The 13,332-nt window shown below is 41.9% G+C and overlaps 2 protein-coding genes across 3 annotated transcripts in view; one reads left to right on the top strand and one right to left on the bottom strand.

Annotated features, from left to right (window-relative positions):
- On the top strand, positions 1 to 3,801 carry psmd6 (proteasome 26S subunit, non-ATPase 6). The gene is made up of 8 exons (XM_032549286.1): positions 1 to 263; positions 732 to 937; positions 1,639 to 1,784; positions 1,863 to 2,082; positions 2,196 to 2,304; positions 2,423 to 2,591; positions 3,439 to 3,516; positions 3,599 to 3,801. The coding sequence occupies exons 1-8, from the start codon at positions 119 to 121 to the stop codon at positions 3,693 to 3,695; spliced, it is 1,170 nt and encodes a 389-aa protein (XP_032405177.1). The 5' UTR covers positions 1 to 118; the 3' UTR covers positions 3,696 to 3,801.
- A 1,516-nt stretch (positions 3,802 to 5,317) lies between these two features.
- atxn7 (ataxin 7) overlaps positions 5,318 to 13,332 on the bottom strand; it is a 34,491-nt gene continuing 26,476 nt past the window's right edge. For both annotated transcript variants that reach the window (XM_032549285.1, XM_032549284.1), the window contains 5 exons: positions 12,134 to 12,414; positions 11,836 to 12,025; positions 11,616 to 11,737; positions 8,781 to 9,939; positions 5,318 to 8,093 (listed from right to left, as the gene is read on the bottom strand). In XM_032549285.1, coding sequence (XP_032405176.1) covers positions 8,076 to 8,093; positions 8,781 to 9,939; positions 11,616 to 11,737; positions 11,836 to 12,025; positions 12,134 to 12,414 — 1,770 coding nt within the window. In that variant the 3' untranslated portion in view covers positions 5,318 to 8,075. The remainder of the gene's footprint in view (positions 8,094 to 8,780; positions 9,940 to 11,615; positions 11,738 to 11,835; positions 12,026 to 12,133; positions 12,415 to 13,332) is intronic.

The following is a 13,332-nucleotide window of genomic DNA, read 5'->3' on the forward strand; positions in this document are numbered from 1 at the left end:
CCAGCGGAAACAACACCGTTCAGTGTTTCCCGTAGTCATCGTTGAATAGCTGGGTAACAGCGAAGATTAAAAAAAAGAGCCTCTTGTTTACTCGTTTGCCTATTTATCAAAAGACAAAATGCCCCTGGAGAACTTGGAGGAAGAGGGTCTGCCTAAGAACCCCGACTTGAGGATAGCGCAGCTGAAATTTCTGCTCACAATGGACGGCCACCGACGAGACGAGAAAGTGAAAACCGAGCTAATGGATGCTATTAAAGCTAACAGTGAGTTAGCCTTTTTTTTTTCTTTTTTTTTTAATGCAGCGGTTTTTAACTAATACAACTGAACCAAGAGTGGACAGCTGTTCGTTAGACATATAAGCTTAGGGAATTGCTTTTACTGAGGTGTGTGTGAGGTGTTGTACAAGATACGATAAGAAGTAAATGCTTAGCATTAGCGTGTTAGCTAACCCTGTTAGCGTCGGACAATTAAAAAAAGTTTAAAATGTCTGTTTTACAAAACTAGTGAAACACTAACAAGACAGACTTTGTGCTCATTCGGCCGATTTCATTTATTTATCACTTTTGTGACGCAAAAAGACAAGAAGTGGGAGCATGGGGGTACTTCACACCTTTCTCACCTTTATAAAAAAAATATATAATGCATATTCAAAATCTCGCGTTGACTTAGATTTGGTGTTCTGTGAATGAGATGCAGCGATGACCGTGCTGGATTTCTGTGTGTTGCTTCAGACATGGCGCCGTATTATGAGGGTCTGTGTAAGGAGCTGAAGTGGCCGCTGGACTCCGAGCTGCTGAGCAAAATGAAAAAGGCCAACGAGGAGGAGCTGAAGCGCCTGGACGACGTGCTGGAGGACGCAGAGAAGAACATGGGAGAGAGCGAGATCCGGGACGTCATGATGGCCAAAGCGGAATATTTAATCAGAATCGGAAATAAGGTGAGAGAGGACAGGGAATGTGAATGTTAAAAATGAATGAATAATCGATGTACAGCAAGTATAACCCTCCAAATCTAGTCATTAAAAATGTATGGAAAAAGGTGTTTTTTTTTAATGCGCAAATGTTATTTTATGACCTACATAATCATAAGAAAGACAGCTGACTTCACTGTTTCTCAGCAGGCAGTCACTGACTGGATTCCACATTGAGGGTAAACCCAGGAGAGATCAAAATTTTAGTTGGGTAATTTCACAGGAACAAAGGCCACAAAATGTGCTTTAAACGGGGTAAAACAGACGGATCCTAAAATAATTCAGGTAAAAAACAGTAGCCAGAAATCAACCAGTCGTAAAGCATGAAAACAAACAAATGCCTTTAAAGCAAAAGAGCGACTCAAGACTCCACAGTAGCAAAATCTAGCATAGTAGCAATTTCAATACAGTAAAAAAATTATTAAAAATCTGTGTAAAATGAAGTTAGAAATGAAGCAATAATGAAAATAAAGTTAAGCTAAAACCAGAAAAGACTGTAGTAAATTCACCTTCTCAAGTCTGTGATTTGAATGTTTTCGGCTGCGTGCTAATTTCTGTCATGCGTCTCAAAGTCTTGTGACAGCTATTATCATCACACGTTTAAGCATGTATGTATTACTGATAAGTTAATTGAAGTTATTCCCCTTTTTTCCCGTGTGTCACCGCAGGAGGGCGCGCTGACAGCTTTCAGGAAGACCTACGACAAGACGGTGGCTCTGGGTCACAGGTTAGACATCGTCTTCTACCTGCTGAGGATCGGCCTCTTCTACATGGACAGTGACCTCATCACACGCAACTCGGAAAAAGCCAAGAGGTTCGTCCTCCCTCGTCCTCATCCGCCTGCTGCCGTCATCGCGGAGTGTAACCGTTGTGCTTCTTCTTCTCTGCGCAGCCTCATCGAGGAGGGCGGGGACTGGGACCGGAGGAACCGCCTGAAGGTCTACCAGGGTCTGTACTGCGTGGCCATCAGGGACTTCAAGCAGGCCGCCGAGCTTTTCCTCGACACCGTCTCCACCTTCACCTCGTACGAGCTCATGGACTACAAGACGTTTGTCACCTACACAGTCTACGTCTGCATGATCGCCCTGAAAAGGCCCGACCTACGCGAAAAGGTAGGGAGAAGACGTGGTTCTGCGGTTCCCAGTGTTAAGCAAACTGAAGAAAAAAAAAAGGTAATTAAAGGGGAAAGACTGTAGCTAACATAATCACCTGTCCTGCTCCTCAGGTGATTAAAGGAGCAGAGATCCTGGAGGTGCTGCACAGCCTCCCGTCCGTCCGCCAGTATCTGTTCTCCCTGTACGAGTGCCGTTACTCTGTCTTCTTCCAGTCTCTGGGTGAGTTTGTCTCTTGTGGCTTTTTCAAAATAAAACGGCACGGATTGAATCCAAAATGTATTCCGTGTTGGATAAAAGGCTTTTCTATGTCATCCTGATGTGAATGTGTTGGTTGCAGCCTTGGTGGAGCAGGAGATGAAGAAAGACTGGCTCTTCGCCCCACACTACCGCTACTATGTGAGGGAGATGAGGATCCAGGCTTACAGCCAGCTGCTGGAGTCCTACCGCTCCCTCACGCTGGGATACATGGCCGAGGCCTTCGGCGTCAGCACAGAGTTCATTGATCAGTGAGTTACTGTTTACACCACTGATTTATAACTTATCACTTGTTTAGTCTGCATACAACTCGGCATGGACTCCAAATATTGCTTCTCCTTTTCTTTAATAATTGTAGAAATGGATCCGATTGGGGTGGGTGTTATGGTCTTCAAAGTTTTTTGTAGTTTTTTTATTTTATTTTATTTTTTTACAATGTTTTGTGGTACCGTTATAATAAAAGAACTACAATATGTATATTCTTCAGGTAACTATGTTTGTGACTACCTGGCACAGGAATCATATCCCCACTAACACAAATACTGCTTAGCTTAACTTAGCTTCGAGTATTTTGAATTCCCTGACCATCCTCTTGGCTGTGGTTGGTGACGAAATGAGTCCTCCAGGATGGATTATTAATTAAAAGTAAATGAAGTCGTTTGCTTCATTTACTTCAAATGCAGTAAATGATATGACTTCATTTATGTTCATCTTAAAGGGATTGATTGGGGAGCCAACAATTTTGCCACTGCAGATTTTGTTTGGCTTAAATTCTCAGTCATTTTCTTTCGCCAGACCAATGTTGTCAAATGAAAGGTTTCTTTCAGTTTTATGTCTGCTGCTTTAAAAAAAGAGATTAATTTGAAAGTTTTTACACGGTTGAAGGCTATACTTAGATCAGACATCCACTGTTTACTAAACTGTAGTTAAAGGTTTTTGGACTAACTTTAACTTTTTTTTTTTTTTTTAAAAGAACATTTACTTAATTGGTAACTTATTTCTAACTCAGTAATTTGATTTATGTGAAGGCTCACAGGAATCTTCACGCTGTTGCTTTGTTTAAGGCCAACTGTCTCAGATCTCATTTTCTTTCCGTAGGGAACTGTCCCGATTCATCGCCGCCGGACGTCTGCACTGTAAAATTGATAAAGTTAACGAGATCGTGGAAACTAATAGGTAACATCAATACATTTAAATACCAAAAATGGAACTACAGTAAGCTTTGGGACCTACATTTTGTTTTTCTCTTTTAAAACAGACCGGATAGCAAAAACTGGCAGTACCAGGAGACCATCAAGAAGGGTGACCTGCTGCTCAACAGAGTCCAGAAGCTGTCAAGGGTCATTAACATGTAACCATGGCAACCATCGTTTTTCGTGATGGAGAGTTGCGAGTTTTCCTCTTGGTATTTGTCTGACAAAGTGGCTTATATTGTGTATATAATAAAACCTGTTTACCTAAGATGTCCCCTGATGTTGAATTGACAAACAAGGCAGAGGCAGAGTTTCATATAAATAACAGTATAAATTATTTTATTTACACAAACTTGTTACAAAACAAATATACTATACAATCTTTTTCTTTAAATATTAACTCTAACCTATGTTTTGTTCATGAATTACATAGCAGCCAAATACATAAATCCAGCTGAAAATGATTCCGATAATGTATACAGAAAACAAAAATCTATACACGCTTTTACAAAGTATGAATGATGGGGGGGGTTTTTTGTGGTTTTTTTATTCTTTTTCCTTCCCATACATGAGTTGGATTCTCTGTCACGTTTAACATTCCAGGTCTGCGGTGCAGATAAAACATCCTCAAATGTTTCCCATCTGAAAAGAAAAATCTCGGTGGAGTTTGAAAGGTGAAACGGAACAAAATTTCAACATGTCGTCTGAAGGAAAACAAAAGTGTTTTTAACCGAGTGGATGAGAAGCTCTGGTTTGTTTTTTTTTTCTTTAAGGGCTCACAGGCTGATATTTAAACCAAACTCCAATACTTTGAACATTCAAGTAGGGTAAAGCCACCCGACGAATACTGTCCTCAAAGAGTCAGGGAGAGAAACTAATTCAGGCACTTTCTTGATTTGATATTTCTTTCGCACTGCTGCTGAACTCAATCCTGGAAAAGCTGCGATTTAAAACCGGCAACGAGGAAGCAGACAACTTTTCAATTGCTCTTCTTTCTCGCAAAGATTGCCATGTCCCTATAGCACCCGTCACCACCACCCTCCAATCATGAAATGTGTTCAAGTCTACACAGCGGACGACTTAAAAGTCCCTAAAGCATTTTTTTATTTTTTTCTTTAAACGGGCACAGCTTCAGGCCGTGACATTTCAGACCAACAGGGGTCACACAGAGTCAGATTAGTAGGCAACATAAAACCGTCTGGTAAAAAGCACGTGTGATTCAGACCTTGGTACATTAATAAAGGTATCTCTCATACAGACATGCTACAGCGGCGAAGTCTCCCTGTCCTTCCTTTATAGGTCGAGTAACACGATTCATGAGATGCTTCGACGAACGGGATGTATTGCATCGTATAGACTTGGCAGTGAACCACTTCAAATAGTCTTGTCCTCAAGATCTCTCCTTTTTTTTTTTTCTTAATAAATAAATACTCTTTAAAATTGTACCAAAAAATTGAGCGTGTAGGAAAAATGCCCGTGCAAAAATACATACTTTACTATGTACAATTTATTAACAAAATATGTATTCTCAAAGAGGGACACTTGATACATAGGCTACAAGAAAACATGGTGAATTAAAGAGTATTAGAAAACGACAAAAAAAAAAACCTTTTCAGCTTTGACATCAGTGAAGGATTTTTATTAGTTTTTGTTTTTTTTTGTATATAGAAATCAACGGGAGTTGCTAAAAAGCTCGTTTTCTCGTGACGCCATCTTCATGAATCTCGCACCAGAAAAACTCACCTGAAACCGTTGTTCAAAAACAAACGAGTGAGTATTGCCTGTTTTTTTTGAGAAATATCGAAGTTCGACTGCATGTCAAATTAGAAAATCCAGAATTCAATTCAAACATTGTAGCTCAAACTTAAAGGGATCCATTTCAAGTGTTCTGCTAAGTTCAATGATTTATTTCTTTCAGCTGATAAACTGTTTCTCATATAAATTATGAATTATTACATGAGGGATTTTTTTTTTTTAAAGCACTATTGTGGGGAAGACTTTCTTACAGTTGTCCAGCAGACAGTCTCTAACACCTTGCACAAGCCAGGAAAAGGGCTTTGCTAAAGAAAACAAAGTGGAAGGACAAAGTGTACTCAAGCAAAAAAAAAAAAAAATAACTGCAAAGTCCATTCAAGAGCGATTCACTAAGCTTGGACTGCAGCAGGAGTTCAAGACGGACACAGACGTAATCCAGGACGACAACAACTGGTGAAATTCCCTGTGGTGAGATACTCCTAAAAAAATAAAAAAGGAATTGTAGGATACCCGGACAAGGGCATAAGGACAAAAACTGGTCCAAAGTCCGACGTTTAAAATGAAAGAAAATCAAGTTGCAGTGGAAAAGTGGCATCCAAGTTAATTGAGCTCAAGTGTTAAGTGTTGCTTTGGGGGAGTCCCATGAACTGCTGGTGTTGGTCCACTCGGCTTTATCAAGTCCAAAAATCAGTACGTTTTAGAGCAATTCACACACTGCCTCAAGTACCAACGGGTGCAAGCAAGAGGAAGATGAGAGACACCAGAAGCAAGAATGCAGATAAGCTGAAGGCTGCAGGCTGATCCGCCTGTGCTGTACTTTTTCCATAGGCAACATTTCTAAGAATAAAAACATGCCCCCTTTTTTAAAAATTATCGGTTATATTCTTATTGTCCGAGAAACTTGACATTAGGTTTCTATTGGCTGCCAGCCTCGACCTTCAACCTGAACAGAAATAAACCGTTTCGCTTTTTCAATTAAGTAGCTGAAAGACATTTTCAAACATGCTTTATTGAGATCCCCCTGTGTTAGCATTATGCTAGGGTTCTATGGAGATCCAAAAGTGCCTAATTAAAATTTTTCTATTATTTTACAAAACAACTGAAGTTGCAACCAAATGCATAAAACGTTTATTAAATTCATAATAAACTACAGGATATTCTTTTTGATTATTAAGAACAAACCTTTATTTGAACAATTAGTTCATGGTTGGTTGCTGCAACACATCATGAACTTTTTGAGTCACAGGCATTTTGAATAATTTCATGATGTGCTGCAGCAAAAAAAAAAAAGCCATGAAATAACTGAATACTGAGATATTAAAAAGTTTCGATTTCATTTTTTAATGAATTCACATGGTATTCTATAACCATATATTGCGCAAAAGATTGACGTAATAAGTCGGGATATTTTTTTTTCTTTCAGCTTGTTTCGTGGATAAATCACGTTTAAATTTTTGTTTAGAACATTTCTGCAGTTTTGGCACGCCATAGCCAACAACCACGCCCCCCTCCCCCTTTATGACCGTGAGGCGTCGGGAAAGGAACAACCAGAGATTTGGTAGTGGTTACTCACTGGGAGGGACAATTACACCCCACAGAAGACGAGTAGACGTGCAAGTTTGTTCCAGTTAAGACGTACCATTTACCTGATTCCATATGGAAAACATTACAATTCACATCTGTCCACACATAGCTGAGAATTTCACACCGCTTTTGTGGGGATAAAGTAGGGAAGTTGTGGCTTTAACGATCTCCCACCCTGCACCCCCACCCTCCTCCTCTTATAATAGAAAGTAGTTGGCAAAGCTGTGGCAGTTTTTTGGCGAACTAAGCACAATTATTTAGTGCGCTTCACAGTTCGGGGGTGGGAGGGTAGGTCTACTGTTGCTGTAGGGTTTTTTTTTTTTTTTGTACAATGTATAGATTCAGGAAACTGAGACGTCAGGCTTTTCTCGCTGACAAAAGAACCGATCCAATGGGCACATCAGGTGTCCTTTTTTTTACATTTAAAAGCACAGCCGTCTTCACCAAGTCTACAAAGACCCTTTGTAGTCCAGTGTTAAAAAAAACAAAGCTCATTAGAAATCAGGAAAAAAAAGGTAACACTTGCATAATTATCCTGGATGATTAGAAGAGTTGACCAGATTATCCGCTAGGGGGCGACTGCGTGTGACCCTCGGTTACGGACTGTAACGGACATTTAAAAAAGTAGTTATGTTGTTATTTAAGGTGTTGCGATTAGAAACTTTGAGTCTCCTCCGGCTCTCCTTGCAAGGCTTCTGAGATCAGGCGATGGGGGTGGAATAAAGCTGGGGACTCCAGCAGAATTTAACATTTGGGGCGGCGGAGGAGTAATATATATATAAAAAAAAAAAAAAAAACTCTCGCACGTTTACACACTCGCTGTTGAACTCGAACGGAAATAGAGCGGCTTGTTGTGTTCCCTCTATCTCCAAAACAGCTGGGAAGACCTCTCGGATTAATGGGGCAGAGGAGTAGAGAGGGCCGGGGGTTCTACTTTGCATTCAGTATCTCTGCCCGCCTCTTTTCAAACACACGCACACACACACACGCACACATCTGACGCACACATGGCTTTGGGAGAAATAGTAAGGACCACGTCTACTTCACTGGGCAGTCCAGATCATCTCCACCCTGAGGATTGTGGGAAGCTGAGAGTCATGTGGATTTTATTTCACAAGGCCTCGTGCAGTCCAGAACAGATTGCAGACCAGTCTGGACTTTCCTCTGTCCGCCTGTTTCCATCGCAGAGGCAGAAAGTCGCTGTCAGGGACGAGCTTTTGGCTGCGGAGGCGACAAGCAGAGAAATTAATAAAAATAAAATAAGTCGGTGAGAAAAAAGTAGATCAACTGAAGGATGACTTGGTTAAGCATCAAGTACTTCTTAAACTTTTACAGTTCAGTGTTTATATCACGGGCTGTCATCCCTCTAGTTTGAACGTGGCGGTCTAGAAGTGCTCAGATGTGATCTTATCTCATTCTTTTGTCCACAACTTGAACTTTTGCCGCGCTACAAGGCAAAGCGCATTTTGTCTCATTACCACTACAAATTCTTACAAACGACATTTTATTGGGATTTTCTTTAAAAGACCAAAGCGTTGTGCTTATTTGCAAAGACGAAGACAAAAAAAACGTCGCAAATAAAAAACTTGTAATGTTCACACCTACCCTCACTTTGTAGATGAACAATTTGCAACTTTATGTGGGTAGAGTAACCAAAAATTGTACTCATGCATTTATATTTTTATATATCCTCTAGTTCCAGTGTTAAATGTTCATTAGAAATTAGTTTAGTGATCTTTGACTGTGTGTACTTGCATTATTACGCCATTATCTTTACTTTGGTTGAAAATGGTCTCATAACGACAATATTATCGTTTATCGCAATAATTTCTTGGACAATTAATCGCCCAGTTAAATTTATTGTGGCAGGCCGAGTAGCACAGACACGTTTACATATGGGACACTAACCTGATGTAAATGAGAGTTGTTGGGCAGACCTGGCGTTCCTGGAATGCTCCGGCTGTGCTTCCCGTGGATGTTGTTAAGAGCGGGGGACTTGGTCATTTTGGGCCGGCCCGGTCCGGTTCCTCCTGCTGCTCCTTCCCTACCCAGACCTCCGCCTCCGCTGTTGACGCCGCCGGAAGCGGAGGAGCTTTTCCTCTTCTTGGCCTCCAGGCGACCGTCTGCCGAGTGGTGGCTGAAGTTGGCGTGGTGGTCTGACGACGAAGCGGGCTGGTGGTGGACAAACGGCCCCAGAGAGAGCGTCGAGTCGCTGCTGTTCATCACCACGCTCATTCGCTTTATGGACTCGGCGGGGCTGCCCGAGGGCGGGCCCCGCGCCGGCGGCCCCGACGAGCCGCCCGCCGAAGGTTCCGCCCTGAGGCTGAGCGAGTTGGTCCGCATGCTGGGGCCGCAGTTCAGCCCCACGCTGTGAACGCCGCTGTGGGAGGAGGACAGCGAAGACGAAGCTCCCAACGAGCCGTGATGGTAGGTGCTCCCTGAGCTGCCCACGTTTGCACAGTTCTTCTTGAACGACGAAGAGGAGGAGGATGACGAAGGGGCACCGGCGTAAGAAGAAGAGGATTCAGAAGAGCAATGGGATGAAGAAAGGAGAGAACTGTTCTTCCTCTTCTTTCCCGAGCTGAAGCTAGTGCTGCTACTGTTGTTCGCTCCAGCGCTGCCCCCGCTGGTGGAGTTCGGTACGACAGACGCGGAGGAGCCAGAGGAGAGCTCCTTGGGCTTGAAGGATGAGGAAGATGATTTGGTAGCGGCGCTGCTGCTGCTGGATGAACGCGACTTCAGTGCCCGGCTGGAGGCTAGCGAAGCAGCTGAAGAAGACGAGGATGAGGACAAGTGGGCTGAAGGCATCTGCGGCAACGAAGACACTTGTCTGGCCTGCGTGGTGCCATAGGCCGGGTGCTCAGGCCCGCCCTGGAGGGAGCTGTGAGCGTTTAAGGTGGTCCCGTAGGAGAGCGATGACCTGCTCTCCACAGATTGGCTGTAGGGGCTTTGGGGCAAGGTCGCCGGGGGGCTCAGGAAGCCTGACGAGGGAGTGCTACCGTGGGAATTTGTGCTTGTCTTGTGGAGGGATGCGAGAGAGGAATTCTCCAAGGCCAGGGGAATTTTCCTACACAGCAAGAAACACAAGAATTATTACTTTCTTTTTTAATACAAACTAAAACCTTTTGCACCTTTCCCAAAACTATTGAAGGTGAAGGCTATAAGGCGTCTTTTTGCTGTCTCAATGCGCTTCGTGAAAGGATTCATACTATAAAGTTTCAATAAAACATAATGAAGCTAACGTTTGTAACGTGTCAAAATGTGGACAAGAGGAATGCTTTTTAAAGACGATGTTTTTCTTTCTAGATTTAAGATAAAATACTTCAATTGTATATTGACATCCACACATATTTCATTGTAAGATTTTATACTTTAGCAGACTCAAAAGTTCTAGATATTATTCTGTGTTTCCTATAGCATTCTGCTCATGTATGTATGTAGAAAGTATCAAATAATGAAACCCCAAAATGCTCACATTTGGTTTAGGAGTGTGATAAAAAGCAAATTAACTGCTCTGAAATCAGTACAATGAAAAAAAAAACTAAGTCTTTTATTTTCTAACATTTAAGGTAGATTGTTTAAAGTTTCACACATTTTTTTAAACAACATTCAAAGATCTAATAAAGTGAAATTAAAGTACCGTATTTTCGGCACTACAAGGCGCACCTAAAAACCTTCAATTTTCTCAAAAGCCGAGAGTGCGTCTTATAATCCGGTGCGCCTTATATATGGACCAATATTGAGCCACAACAGGTCTCGCAACTACGGTAAGCAGCCGCTGACTTCATTTTCCCCCCGTAGAAGAAGAAGCGCGCGGTGCATGCTGGGTTTTGTGTAAAGACCCCAAAATGGCTCCTATTAAGAGACACGCTTACGACGCAGAGTTTAATCTCAAGGCGATCAGTCACGCAGTAGAACACGGAAATAGAGCAGCAGCGAGAGAATTTAACATGAACGAATCAATGGTGTGGAAGTGGATATATATTGTGATTGCACTAACATTTGATTTACCGTAACAGTATCAGACTGTTTTTTACGTGTTTATTGAATCGAGGAAACGTTCCCCTCCACTATATGTTATACCTTGCTGTTGTTAAAAGATAAACTGTGTCACGAAAATACCACGTCACTGACTTTACCTCGGGGAAAATAATAAAACAGCTGTTTATTCATTTTGGGAATGAACAGAGTTTTCAGAACGCTAATTTGTAATCTATTAATAAAGTTTGACTGACCTATCTGACTATTTTGTTGACATTCCCTTTAGTGCAGTTCCATCTAATGGACGCATAACGTAACCCCAGATTACGTTATGCGCTACAGATCTACTGTAGCGTCTATTCTATGCGCCTTATAATGCGGTGTGCCATATAGTGCGGAAAATACGGTAGTAGAGAGAGCAAAAAGGCAGTGAGGCAGAACACTTATGTATTTTTTTACGTTGGGCGTGTATTCAATTGGTAACTGAACACCGTAAATGCTGATGGCGAATGAGTTAAAATCAGCATCTGGTTTAGCAAATGAAACATATAAATCACTGAAAATAACTGCATTTGCTAAGAATTATTAGTTTGGGTTTTTTTTTGCTTTGGGAAAAAAAAATCTGAAAAATCCAAAATTGTTTCATATGTTATCACACAACAGGAGCTGAAAAATGATTTTAAAAAAACAAATCACACACTTTTCTAGACTATTGCATTCAATATGTGGTGCTGAAACGGAACAAAAACTAGAGATTCTCACTTCCACATCTGAGAGTTAACATGCTTTTCCATCATGGTGGTCAGGGCGCATCGCACTCTGTCCCACCGCCTATCAAAGGAGTAAAAGCCTCTCCCCATCAGTCGACTTCCAAAGGTACAGTACTGGGAAGAGAGGTGGGGTTTGGGTGAGAAACAAAAACAGCCATTCTTTGTTTAAAAAAAAAAAAAGAAGAAAAAGAAAGTGTGGTAACAGGACTTACAGCTGCCGGTCGAGGGTGGTAACCTGAATAGAGAAAGTCCAGTTTGTCCGTGCCATCTTCCCGCTCCTCGTTCTCTCCCTCGTCACTTGACGGTCTGGATAAAACGTCTGGGGTAGGCTGGGGATGGTGCAGGGACTCGTGGACTACTGAAGGATCCCCAGAGGAACCTCCAGCGTGACTGTTGTTCAGTCTGATTAACACAGATAGACAGAAACGTTCACAGAAACATGCTAACTGTTTCAGAAAACCACGCAAACAGAACACAAGAGCGTTTGAGCAAACGGAGCGCGGTGCTTACCGAGGAAGACCAGGACTGTGAAATTTGGGCTTTCCGAGTGACAAAGGCTTTGTGGTATCAGGGGCTGGTCCGTTGCCATGAGAAACCAGGTGGGCGTCATGGCTAGGTGCGAGCTGGGGAGAGGGGTGTGGGTCCCTGAGGGGGGCAGTTTGCTGGGAATGGGTTTGGTGCAGTTCTCGTTCCCTGTCCCGCTCTCTCGTTCTGTTCTTGTGTTCTGCCAGCAAAATGTCGAAGCGCTTCCTTCGTCCAGGCACGGCCCTCCGATGGCCCAAGGAATGTGTCTGCAGGGGCGTTAAACAAATAGTAATGCAAACGGCTGCAACTTTTTTTCCTCACCACACTTTTTCCTTCCACTCAACCTTTCATTAAAATGCTTTAGAAGAAGCACTCTGAACAGCCGGCTTCTTCAGCAACATCCTCACGGAGGACGCCAAAGACGACAAACTGACAAACATTTCTGTTGAAAAATGTTTTTAAGCCAGTCTTATGTCACATCGCAACAGAATTTGGGGTTTTCGTTAGCTGTGCGCCTACACTTATAAACCCAGGGAATACATCACCCTGTGGTTCATAAATGTGTAACATTAGTTTCACTTTCAGAGTTACTGTCATAAAGTAACATTTTGTGAACTCTCAAATTAATTAAGGCTCCCATATAGGGTGCTGTTCAGCAGTTCTTAGATCCAAGATAAACTTCTTTGCCTCATAACCAGTGTCCGTTCATCACTGCAGACTACATGGTATTAAGTTCCGTATTCAGTATTAAGAAACAGCTTGAAACAGCTTTTGACAAATTTCAGAAATACAGACCCCTTTCTAAAACACATCAATGTTTAAGGCACCTATCTGCCACCTGCATTAAAGGCCACTTCAGAACACGAGTGACATTAAGCAGTGCAATTTTACAGCTAAAAATAATGATATTTAATCAAGTCTTTAAATATATTAATAATTATTTCTGCTCTCATGGTCCCATTAATGGAAAGCAATAGTAAGAGAAACTATCCAGACTCCACTCAAACGCCATGCAGTTTGTCATAACTGGGGCTGCAACTAATGATTATTTTAGTCATTGATTAATCGATTGTTCCGACAATTAATCAGATTACATTGGCACATTCTGCAGATTTTTTCTGCAATATTTGAAATATATCAACAGATGCAAATAATTAAATCGATTAAAATAAATATTTTATTGC

This window comes from Xiphophorus hellerii, chromosome 20 (assembly GCF_003331165.1).
Source record: "Xiphophorus hellerii strain 12219 chromosome 20, Xiphophorus_hellerii-4.1, whole genome shotgun sequence".
Classification (NCBI taxonomy): Eukaryota; Metazoa; Chordata; class Actinopteri; order Cyprinodontiformes; family Poeciliidae; genus Xiphophorus; species Xiphophorus hellerii.